The sequence below is a fragment of the Lissotriton helveticus genome, chromosome 2_1 (genome assembly GCF_964261635.1).
Source record: "Lissotriton helveticus chromosome 2_1, aLisHel1.1, whole genome shotgun sequence".
In the NCBI taxonomy this organism is placed as follows: Eukaryota; Metazoa; Chordata; class Amphibia; order Caudata; family Salamandridae; genus Lissotriton; species Lissotriton helveticus.
In genome coordinates, this window is record NC_136059.1 from 857,497,513 (window position 1) to 857,510,276 (window position 12,764).

General features: G+C 42.5%; 1 protein-coding gene across 4 annotated transcripts in view; it reads right to left on the reverse strand.

Moving 5' to 3' along the window:
• Window positions 1-12,764, reverse strand: part of ZNF608 (zinc finger protein 608) — a 112,778-nt gene that overhangs the window by 57,380 nt on the left and 42,634 nt on the right. For all 4 annotated transcript variants that reach the window (XM_078675584.1, XM_078675587.1, XM_078675588.1 and 1 more), the window contains exon 3: window positions 2,051-2,306. In XM_078675584.1, coding sequence (XP_078531710.1) covers window positions 2,051-2,306 — 256 coding nt within the window. The remainder of the gene's footprint in view (window positions 1-2,050; window positions 2,307-12,764) is intronic.

Below are 12,764 nucleotides of genomic sequence, written 5' to 3' on the forward strand. Positions count from 1 at the left end.
GCACATTTCAAGAAACAACATTCAGTTTGATATAAAGTCTGCCAATAAATCTACTGTACCAAGGTCTGATGAAAATGAAAACCACGTAGTCTAAATTCTGCCTGCCAGAGGTCTATGCAATTCCAAGCAGCACCTCCTGATTAAGGCAACTGAGAGAGGGGCATCCATAGCCCTCCACACTTATCAACGCCATCGAACAATATCCCAGTCCACAATTACACCTGATGGTCCAGCCAACAATATTTAAGGTTCAGAGAGAGAGAACATTCAATTCAGAGTGACTGTGATGTTGCCATTGTGAAATACAGACATGCCAGCATGTTCTACACAAAAATCAGTAGCAAAGTAAGCAATGCTCAAGCTAAGAACACAACATTGTAGACTGTGTCCTCCATTGAAGGTTACTTGTGGTAAGCCATGACTGGCATGCTAAAAACTGCCAGGAAAGTTGTGTGCTAGTCAAAGATGACAGCGTATGAAGTCCCTAAAGGCCACTCTCATGAGATCTTGTTTCCACCATGTAATATGTGAATATGTCACTCAAAATCGTCCCAACATATACATTACTCTAATTCGACACAAGAGAGAGACAAATTTGTCTATACATATTTTCCCTATCAATTTTAGCACTGGAAGGAATACCCTCAAGTTGGCTGGTTATAGTGTGGAGAAAAATATCGATAGTGGATTCAGAACACATGGATACCAGAACCTGTTTGTACTGTCAAACTGGATTAGGATAAGAGATTATTGGGAAACATTCAAAGACGTTAAAGAAGATCTATGAACATGACAAATCTTCCTGTTAATAAAAAACACTCAACCAAAGCTAACATTGGAAAATATGGGCCCAATATGAAATCAAACGTAAAGCAAACATCAGATGTCTTCCCATCAGTTATAAAAAAAAATCAAACTATTTTAAGCAGTAGCTAATCAAAAGCATTTCAAAGTGTAAGATTTAACATCATTTTTTATGCAACACCAGTGAAAGAAGGGTGGCCCAATATAATGCTTTTTACAACATGAATAATAATGCTGGGTAAACTGTTCGGGCTAGTATTTGGTGCAAGTTCATAGTGTCAAGTTCCATTCAAATCAAATCCATGCGTGATGACTGGGGTCTTTGAGGAAGGAAGCAAGGGTCAAAAACAACTGCGTTCCAACACGATATGCCACTTCCACTTTACGCCACTACCAGTTTTTTATATTTGATGACCTCTCCAACAACAATCACATGTTTTATAGAGGGATTTCTTCTATGAGCTTTGCGGGTCAGCTCAGCAAACCTCTTGGAAACCTCCCAGGCAAAAAAGACTACAAAATGTGTTTGCCTTAGATGTCTAACTGGGTGACGGGAAACAGCAGACTTGAAAAGTTTCAGAATACTGCTTCTTTAAAGACAGCGAACTTCTAACAAAAAAATGTATCCATAACACAAGTAAATAATAGGTAGCATTGTTCATGCACTCATATTTCCTGGACAGGTAGACAGTAGCATTAAAAGCCAGCTCCATTTTGTTTGTTCATGACCTTTGAGCTCCCACCAGCCACCCTCCTCTACTTCTAAAGCACCCCAGGATTTGCTACGTGTCCTCCAGGTCTCTCACCCTGGGTGTTAGTCTAAACGACAGGGAACTTATGAGCTAAACAACTGGGTTCGTTATAGTGGCACGACAAGGAGGAGACTTGAATTTTAGGAACTTTTGTACAAGCGGAACCACTAAATCATAGTATAATGGAAAATACTTTACCCAAAAGCATGACTGTAACTATAAGAAATGACTGTTCTCAAGAAAGCCACTAAGCATAAAAACAAAATAGGAAACTTGCACACTGCTACAAGCAAACCCACATAATTTAATAGCAGCACATCTGAAAATAGTTATAACACATAGCAATAAAGTAGCTACAACATACAACAACATCCCACCAGATGTAGCATCCAAGAGCTGATGATAAATCACACCAGACGAATAAGGGAGTTTGGCATACCAAACCAATTAAAAAATAATAACATAGCAAAGCGAGTATATGAAACAGTGTTTACCTTCTTCGGTCTCGTGCCACACGATTCCTTCCAGGTTGACGCTGGTCCCGGGCTCACATGGTCCAAGGCATTCAGGCTCTGTCACTATTCCGACGTCACAAGTGTTGATACCCACTGAACGAGTCCGTACCAAGAGCTGCTCCACTGGTGCAGCGATGTTAACGGAGGATGGAGAAAAATAGGAAGGCAGAATTTGAGGTGGGATGCTGCTGGAAATCGGTGGTGGAGGGGCAGGCACTGTAAACAGAGGGTCAACCTGAAAGAAGAAACACATTTATTGCAAGAGGGCCAGAACACATCAACTGCATGCCAATTGAAATTATGTAAGCGTCAACAAGAAACCATTCTAACAGTGGTACCCCCAAAAGTAACAGTCTTGCAACTTTTGCACAGCATTAAATTTAAAAAAATAGGTAGCAGAAGTAAACTCATTTATTCAAAGGTAACGGCGCCTTGCTGGGAGATTAAGGAAATAGAGTGTTGTTGCCTATAACGGCCAATAACATCCGTTACATTCATGTGGGAAGCTTTGGCTATAGCTGGAGACCTGAGTAGGCAAATGGAAACCCGACGCAAAACAAACCAAGAAAAAAAAACAGGAGTGAAGTCAAGCAGACCCGATGGAGGCTTCAGTCGCACCATGAGAATAGTAAAGTGAGCAAACTGAAATGAATTAAGCGGACCACCCCCAACATCAGAAACCTGGTGGATTTCAGCAGCTGGGACATTTGTAACCGTACTGACGACCCGGGCGTGCCTTTTCCAACAGCCTGCACAGCTGTGACGCAGAAAGGGCCTTTTCATCGACTAACATGATGGAAAATGGCATCGCACAGGCGCCCCACAAATCCAGAAATTCCCTCCAAACTAAGTACTCGCCTGTTTTTGCAGCATTTTAATGCACCTTGACTGACACGTTTCGCTGCTGCTGCTTCGGCGACGGGTCGCTCAGCAGTTTTAAACCCCTCTCTCGCATTCCCACACTCCCCAGCACGGCGAGGGCTCGGCGCTTTCCCGTGAACACAATGTTCTCTTCAGGAACAGAGCGAACAACAGAGGAAGGCGATCCCAATTAGACAGCTGAAGCAGTCAGCTGTGTCGCAGCCCCATTTGTGGGAGCGGAGGGGCTCCCGCGCGCTCATGCTCCCCGTTAGACCGAAATCACAACCCGATGTTCATTTGGCACAGCACAGATACCAAGCTCTGCGCAGCCCTTGATCCGACGGACTGTTTAAAGAACTTCATTTCCTGCTTTCGAACTGGTAATAAAGTGTCGTTAGGCCTCTGCACGTTTTCTCTGGCCTGTTTCCTCAGCCGATGCTGGGAAGATAAATGCCTTTCTTTTACTGATATGGTGGGGGAGGGAAACGAAGCCGATTCTTCTAAAAGCCTGAGGGAGGGCGCATGCTTCTCAGCTAAGGCCACAGTTTAGGCTTATTCAAAGCGTGTTGCAAACGGCTCGGGTGCAAGTAACCAGGCATGCAAATGAAGCAGCTTGCAGCATCCGAATTAAACAAATACACAAATAACTCCTGCTCAACACACCGACTGGATGCAGACATTTCACATCTGACAAATCAAGGCAACACAAACATTGTAAGACACGACCATCGACCCTTCTCCCATCACCAGGGTTATATTAACAAGGCTGTCTGCATGAATGTAAGGAAGGCATGGTGCGAGCAAGGCTTATGAAACTCCGCCATGTTTCAATGTTACACATGATTAGGGTGACCAGGTGTCCCCGTTTTGCCAGAACAGTCCCTGTTTTTAACCAGCTGCCCCAGCAGATTTCAAGAAATTTAGCTCATGTCCCTGTTTTTAGAGAGGGTCGACTAAAAACGGTGGGAGGTGTTTTCTATATTTTACAAAGCAGGGATAGCTAGCAGATGTTTCAAGAAAGCAATGTAATTAACAGGCAAGTTACTGGGTTTAAACATTGCATTTTAATTAAGTTCTTACTGCCTGTTCTGTAATTCTCTGCTGAGGAGTGCTCTCATTGCTTGAAGTAAAATTGTAGTCCTTCTATTTTTGTGAAATGTCCCCGTTTTTGGCTTTAAAATTCTAGTCACCCTACACATGATACTAGTGAGGTCTAGGCCTTAAACCACTACAGCACAGTGTAAAAGCGCCCTTGTTCGCCAGCTCTGTCGTTTGGAGCAAACCTTAATGTAATTCCCAAAAGAAACCCACAAGAGCCTGGGGGATGAAACTCAGGAGGGCTTGGGGATGAAAGGTAGTAGTAGTTTTTCAGCAGGAATCGCAAGTTTAGACATGCTGAATTTTCAATGGGTGGAGAACTCTGCCTACATACCCTGTCTGGACTATGATGCACTTTATAAACAATACAACAGAACACATACTTAAATGGAATGAACACGTGAATTTGCCCATCTAGCTTCTTTTTAATGCTTATTTTTTTAAAGGAAGAACATCGGGGTCAGCTTTGTAGAACCCAACTTCCCCTATAGCGCATATCCTCTCCCAAGACCCCCCACAGAACCTGTCTCGTACACTTGACAATGGTAACTATGCATGCGTTTCAGGGTCTGATTCTACCAACAGGGGTAATGTGATTAATAATAAATTTAACAAACCTATACGTTTGTAGTTGGTCACCTACTTTTGCAGGTATATGCATGAAAGAACACCCATGAACCTGCCAATAGCCTACCTTGAGATAACAGAAATGCCACCATCCTGCACAATTCCCCAATTTGGAAACGCAGTTCAGAAATGTAACATAATGCATGTTTTGCTTCTGTGAATGAGGACTGGGAGTGTCCCCCAGAAGCTACACTAAGTGTGCATAGACTTTGAGAATCCAGTTCACAATATTTAACACTCGTAGACCATGCAACATCAGTGATTTGCAAAATGACACAAATAGAAAAACTCCACCTACAGCCATGCTCAGTTTAGAAACAGTATTTTATATGCCAATCTCTACACAAGAGGACCCGGTCGACCTATATCTAAGGACCACACCCTGTCATGCACATGCGGAAGATGTAGGTTTGAAGATTTTCACTGGTTAGCATCCACTACTTAAAAAACCTCAGACTGCTCTCCTCCTCAAAAGACAGAATCACTTTACATGGGATATGACGGCAGAGCCTGTGTGCTTGGTTGATTTTTACGGGGAATTTATCTTTTGCACTACATTTAGAAAAACACACTGTCATGAACATCATCATTCTTATTCTGGTCAGTGGAACAATGTTTAACGACAACGTTATTAGGCATCTCCACAGCATGGATCAGAACACAGTCAACAGCAACAAAGCTGTCCCCGTCAGAGATCACTGTCGAGATTATTCTTTTGATAGCATCGCAGAGGGGTGCGTATGAGAATCATTAATACCTCACTACAGAGAACAGTACAGCAGGCATCTCCAGTGCAAACGAAAAACATATGACAGCTGGTGGTGGGAGTGAATCAACCAAAGAAAAGATAATGTCAAAAGAAGACGGTCCGCAGCCTCTCACTTTAAATGTTTTGCTGGATTATTCGCATATGCAAGTGTGTACGGGTGGTAGCCACAAATGATGTTCTTTCCAATACGGATGGCACTCTGAAAACATAATAACTCGTTATTTGCTAGGAATACTCCAAGTGGCAGAAATATTCAGACATATCCAAGATCTGAAATCAGTGTGGCTGTGCTGGTCCCAGTTTCATTTCACAAACGTTCTGTAGACGGCAACCTCAATTATACTGTAGGCAAACAGGGAGAAAATCATCCTTCAACTTTATTAGGCAGCAGAACAGACTCATTTCCCATTAAAGCAGTTCTTAACATTTTGACTTCTGTGGACCCTCGCTGAATCACTACGGGTAGAAGAGGAGCGCCGCCTAAACAATTTATATGATTTAAACCTCAAAACAAGACCCCAAGCATAGAACTTAGTATATATAAAAAATACATAAATTCTTAAATATTTTATTCAATTCACAACCAAAACATAGGAGAACATCGAAATTTCAATGGGAAGGCTATAGTGTTTCAAAAGTTTGGTTTTATTTCTAGGAGACGAGGCAACATGCTAGAATTTAGCGTACCGGTTTAACTTGCTTGCTGCTAATGCATGCTCTCTTTTTCTTGGTGCATATCAGTGCTTCAATTGAGGCCACCAATCGACCATACTAGACTCCGTTTGATGCACTTGCAATCGTTCCACTTATCAAGACTCCGAATTCAAATTTCTTCACATTTGTAAAGTGTTTTCAAATGTTACATTTTCAGTTTTGCTTGTTTATTTATATACACTTTATTAATCTGCTAATATTATGTAATTTTCTAAACAGTCAAATTCCATGAGTAGGCCAAGGGGGGCTGTGGAGCACAGATTCAGGCCTGCTAATCTACATTTACACTCATCTGACTCCCTTTTGACCCCCACTTGATAGAGTATTCCCCTCTATAACTACAAAATAGGCAGAATATATATTTGTGCACATTTCCCACTGGAAAACCCTAAACTCAACAGCAAGGATTTAAGCAATGGCTTATCATAATACCATTTTTTACAGGTAGACTGGAAAGCCAAGGAAAACAAAGTTGCAGCACAGTTGATTTCAGCAGATTTAGCGTTGGTGTCATAACACAAGTCTTGACCACAAAGTATTTTAGTCTTGCAGGAATGGGAGCTGTATTGTGTTGGGTGGGCTGTGGGGTTCAAGCGAATGAATGAACATTTTTGTGCTACAGACATACAATACGTTTATTCTGTGTACACCAACAGGGTTGGTGACTTTGGGAGCTAATTCCTTCCAGCACTACCAACCAAATAGCCTCTAACAAGCAAGAGAGTTGCTGCGGCCGCCCATACAATATCCTGCTTTTTGCTATGCTTTTGTCATGCAGAACATTTAGGTATGCTTCAATGTAGCATTGTACTAGTGCGAAAAGAATCGTGCACCGTCATTTAGGGGTACACAAGAGTAATAATACTACCATTCTGTCGCTGCCCGCAACCCAAGTAGTTTACTTTGCCAACCCAGTGATTTTACTAAGTTGATTTCTTTATATACCTGTGTGCATTTTGATTTTGCTGCCATGAGTCGTTACCTATGCTGCTTATCTAACTGTTTAGTGACATGTTGCAGACTCGAGTTTTTATTAGAATCCATTGACTTGTGTGAGACAATTCCTGAAAAGTTACCAGGGTGGAAAGGCCATACACATAGGGTGGAATGACACTGCAGAGAGAGTTTCATTTCAATTCGATGGCATAGGAAGCAAGGCATCTTTATTTGGAAGAAAAGTCCCTATGCACATAAAGAAAGACCACAAAGTAGTTTGAAGCACCCACGTGGCATACATCACTATCTGGTGCCTCACTAAAATGTGTTACAAGTGTGCGATCCATCTCAAAAGTCACCATCAATCACGACCGGTAGGTACATGACAGGAACCACCACCAGCACACAGATCTGGAGTGTACTGTCAATCCAAAGAGCAGCTGCTGAGATAACACCCAGCGGGTCCTTTCATCACATGACACTTCCACGGATTGCTCTGCACGGACTTCCAGTAAAAGCTCGACTTATGATTAACCTGCCTCATAAGCCCAGATTCCCGCACCAGCTACTTTCTCTGGCATCAAAAGGTTATGATAACGCTGGAAAGCACACGCGTGTTCTAGTGAAGCTCCCAACGTCAAGACTTTAAACCCGGCACTGCCGAAAATATCTGCTAATTAGGACCTGATGCGACTCGGAGGGAAGTAATCTGGCATGTTTTTAGCACGGTCTTGAAAACGTTTTGTTTGATGCGGACACTGAACAGTTGAGACAGCTTCAAATAAGCATTTTTTACGACCTTCCGGCCCTTTTCGCCCCAAAATAAAAAAAACACACACACACACACTACTAAACTACAGTTCTCAGTGGAGCAGCACCAGATCCCAGTCTGCGATGCAAATGTTTGGAAAGTCAAAGCCCAGACTACCAAAAGGCATTGGGATCTCTTTCTAAAGACAAAGTGCGCGCTATAACAATGTAAATGAACTACAGCAATAAAGAGCCATTGTTAAAATACACATAACAGGAAGGCCTACATACCACTCACTTCTCTTCTAGCCCCTGCAGCTCCGAGAGAGACTCTTTCATCCCACATGAAGGTACAAGCGAAAGCGGTGGAGATGAAAATATGAACATTTTCGATAGTTTTATATAAAGGCAACAACGGCATTGAGAGTAAACAAAAAAAATTGGCAAAAACATTAACTGTAAGAAGTCGAAGGTACAAGCCTTCATGCATTTGCCAAAATATACTGAAAAAAAGTAAGCTGCGGCAGTGTTTTAAAACCCCGAAATGCCTGGAGCAATTCACAGAAACGGTGGAGACTTGTATGGGCCCTTCGAGGAAATGAAATTGCATTTTATCAAGTCTGGTTTAAAGAAAGGCTGCTTTAGCTGTGGGATAACATCGCCGTCTAATCATTAGTAGTCAGAAAACAGCCATGTAAACACATCAATTATGGGCCAGCGCCAAAAGCCCTTGAGATCCCGGGGATTAACAGCCAATCCTCTGTTTTACAAGCTCACATCAAAAGGAATATTAATAAGAGGAGGGGCGAGGCGAAGGCCTGTCAGCATAATTCAGTCAGTAAAACAAGGCCTCGTTTTCTTCCCTTGTGCTGAAACGGGTCCATGGAAGAAGCTGGCATTAGCTTCAGAATATGGCGCTGCCAATTACACTGCATTTTTCCAACAGCTGAAGCTGGCTAAGCGACCAGGCATCTGCAATAACTGAAGGAGAATGGCCTCATTGTTGAATCAACAGGCACAAGCTGGACAAGACAAGCTATCAAGCCATCAGATAATGGCACGATTTGGCATATCACCTACAAAATTCCAGCGCCCGCTCTCAAAAAATGTTAAGTTAAATGAAAAAATAAGCACGTTTGTGAAAACTTTCTTTAGGCAAAGCTTCCAATGCAGTCTGTTCCTTCACATACACAAACCTCTGTATATTGACCTGTTACAGCATAAACAAAATAACACCACACACACATCCAAAGCCTGTAAAACAGCTAAGATACTCAAATGTGCTCAAAAAGGGTATTTTCCACACGGCTAGCCATACACAATCAACAATCATATGGACAATTAAAGAATAAACCCTTGGACAGTGTCCCAGTATTCAGTCCTATATGCATCGAAAGTGGGCTTCTCCAACGAGAGCAAGTAGCTCTCCAGTATGCCGTCCAGCCTAACAAATTACAAGCTTTTGTTTGGCTGAATTAGTTTATACAAAAATTAATTAACAAAGAGTGTATCTGAGATGAAAATGTGTATACTTCCAAAACAGATAAGCTGATATGGCAAAAAAAGGTTGAATTTCCAAAATAACTTTAAATCTAATATGAAGTGATAAATGATGTGGCAATGGGTAGATTAATTGCTAACATTATCACCTACTGTATCGGTATGCATTACCCAGTCAAAGGCATTCCAAATTGGCAAAGCCTTTTTTTACATTGCTGCTGGAAACCCTGCCTAATGCATAGACGAGTTTATTGCAGATACATTTGCATAGGGTAGCCACTAATGGAATCTTGTCTGAAGTGGTCATTATTACAACACTGACAATATAAGTAGCTCAGGATGATTTTCATTTAACTTAGGTAGCTTTTATTGAGCGGCGGCGGTCATAAGCAAAGGTGGTGAGCAGGAGGTGTCGCGGTGGGGGGGTTTGGGTCAACAATATAAAATAAAATAACATCTTCATCCGCCGGCTGCCTCCAGCATTGTGCTGCCTCTCCTCTTTGTGGGTGATGTCCCAGCAGCCCCTGGGAAGGACTCTCATCCAATCCTCATGTTGCAGAGCAGGGTGGGCATTGGAAAGAGCAGGCAAGAAAGACGTCCTGCTTAGAACCAGGGAGTCTGTGGGGTTTCTCCAGCCCGGCTGCTCAATGCAGCTTGGCTGGAGAAAACCTAAGTGCACATGTGTGTTTTGGTCGGCCTGAGACGGCTGGCCAAATGTCATATGCCACCTCCCATGCCTCAGCCCCGCCCCTCCCAACACCGCTGGCTAAGAGCCAGCAAATATAAAGTAAAACAATGCAAGAACATAGTTTTATTTTACATTTGCTGGCTCTGAGCCAGGCAGTGGGGCCATACTCCTCTGCCATTGCGGACGAGCTGCCACTGCTTTTATTAAGGAAAAGGTTGTAGATCCCTGATCTAAAGCCACTACCCTCCACCGTTTCTTTCAATAAACTCTTTAGTAAGTGAAAGGCAACTACATAGACAATGGTGAATCTCCTTCACAGACTTGTTTCTATTGGAACTTATGTGAGCTAACAGGTGAACTTGTATTTTGAATTAAATGTGCTCTATAGATGCCAGAAAAGGAAAACCACACAACTACTAACAAGTGCTGCACTACCTCGCTAACAGGCTCGAACGTGCTACCAGTTGTAGCACAATACACTGAGCCAGGCGCATTAATTATTTTCCTTTCAAGGCTTCATTACATCTCTTATTACCTTGATAACAGGCTTTGGCAGAGCCAATAGTTCGGGCCTTTAGGATCTATTGTAGGGCTAATCTAGTTTATTTTTTTCTTTTCTTTTCTTTACAAAAGCACTGTGATGTCTCGTCATTTTGTAGTCATGTGCCAACGCGCAAGCATATGCCTACAAAATAAAAGAAGCACCAAAAGTGTCTAAAAATACAAAAAACAGGAGAGTGGGTAGTGGGCACACAGGGGAAGGGGAAATTAAGCAACTTAAGGACTGGTAGGGGGAGATGTGCATGAATAAGAGGACTACATGGAAATCTGGGTGGGGGAGAGCAGGACAGGCAAAAGGACAACAGGGGGGCACTGGGTGGAGGAGGGCATGACAGATATGGTTGGGCGGACCTGGCACAGTGAGAGAGAACAGCGTGGAGTGCTGGGTGGGGAGAGAAGCACACAACAATAGAACAATGTGGATTGCTAGGGTGGGTGGACAAGAACACGAGGAAGAGAGCTGGAAAGGATATGCACTCTCATGGAGAGTTTTATGAAAAAGAAAAGCAAGCAATCGTGGGTAACCAGAAGAGCCAATCTGAGCATAAACAGGCTATGCTCCACGCGAGGGTCATATACATGTTGCACGGGCTAATGCAAAGAAAGTCGAATAGAAAGCAAGCAAATGTGAGTGACAAAACACAAAGCTAATGGTAAGCAATGGGAGGAATTAATTCCTAGGTATGCCTTCGGCATGTCGTCAATATGTCTTTGCAACCGGATAACTGCACTGTCTGGTAGGCTTCGAACTAAGAAAAGAAAAAAAGCACTGCGATGCAGCGTTGTCATTTTGTAAGTGGGCACACCACACATACTTGGACCTACAAAATGCTTTCTTTTCTTTTTATTTACTGATGAGAGTTGGATGGTTCATTAAAAAAAACTGAGAGTGAAAAGATTTCCTCTTTTCCTAAAGTGGATGAGAGGAGCAGCATGGAAGGTGCGGGTGAATAAAAGCAACACAGAGGTCGCAAAGGTGACAGGAAGCAACACAAGTGGGGCGAAGCAACCCAGATGGTAGGGTGGCTAAAGCAACAAACAAGGTGCGGGTGGAGGAAGCAACCCGAAGGGGAGGAAACTGCATGGGCGAGAGAGAGAGGAACGTGGAGTGCAGGGGAAGAGAAGCACATGGGCTAGAGAGGGACATCGAGCTGGGAGTAGATTCACACAGGTGAGAAAGCAATGCTGGGGAAGCACACACATGCGAGCACAAAACAGATGGGGTAGGGGTAACTGCAGAGGACAGAGCAACTCGGAATGAGACAGTGGTGGGAAGAGAACTAAATGAGGGAGACCGCTGGAAAACACATGTACTCTCACTGAGTGCTTAACCAAAAAGAAACAAGTAGTGCCTGAAAAGTGAATAGTGGAAGGATACAAGGAATGAAGCCACGCTGCTGGGGAGGGATAAACACAAGAGAAAGCAAAGCCCATACAAGCTCACAAATAAAAATCAAGCAAATGAGAATGACAATAAAGCCAACCAATGGAGAGCAATGGCCTACCTCTAAGCTAATAATGGGTGTTTTCGCAAAACAGACAGCTTAAACTGTTAGCTAGGCAAGACCTTAAAAGAGCACACCCAAAAACACCACATTCGATGAGTTCCCATTTCGATTTTTTTGGTTGTTGCATATAATGGTACTTTATTTGCTTTTAAAAAAATTGAATTTGCATTAAAAGCTATAGAGAGTTTTTCCAAATCATGTGGAGGGTTTACAATTGTTTTTCTTTCTTTTTTTAAATGTAAAATAATCCAACAAGCCTGGCCTATATAAGTGAGACAAACTATAGGCATTGGGCGATAAAATAAAAATAAACATTTAAAAAAGGAATCATATATCATAATTCTCTAAACAATTTGATAACTAGGTTGTGGTGGTGAAGTCCATGCATTGCACACATAGAATTCCACCACTATAAATAGGTTTGCTGTTCCACAGAGCACAGTTTAAAAAAAAAAAGTACTGTTTAGTGCATCTGCCAACGCTTCCTAATATATCACAATTTTCTTTACACGCCCAGGGTGAAAGGCATATATTAACAAGAGCACTTTGTAAACGTCACAGTTTGTTCCCCGAAGTTCCACTCACTAAGAGGAACAGTACATTAAGAAGCAGAACATGTTGACCATTGGTATGCAAATGCCCATTTGAAGGGCCACAACTCTTGCAGTTTAATCAATGCCA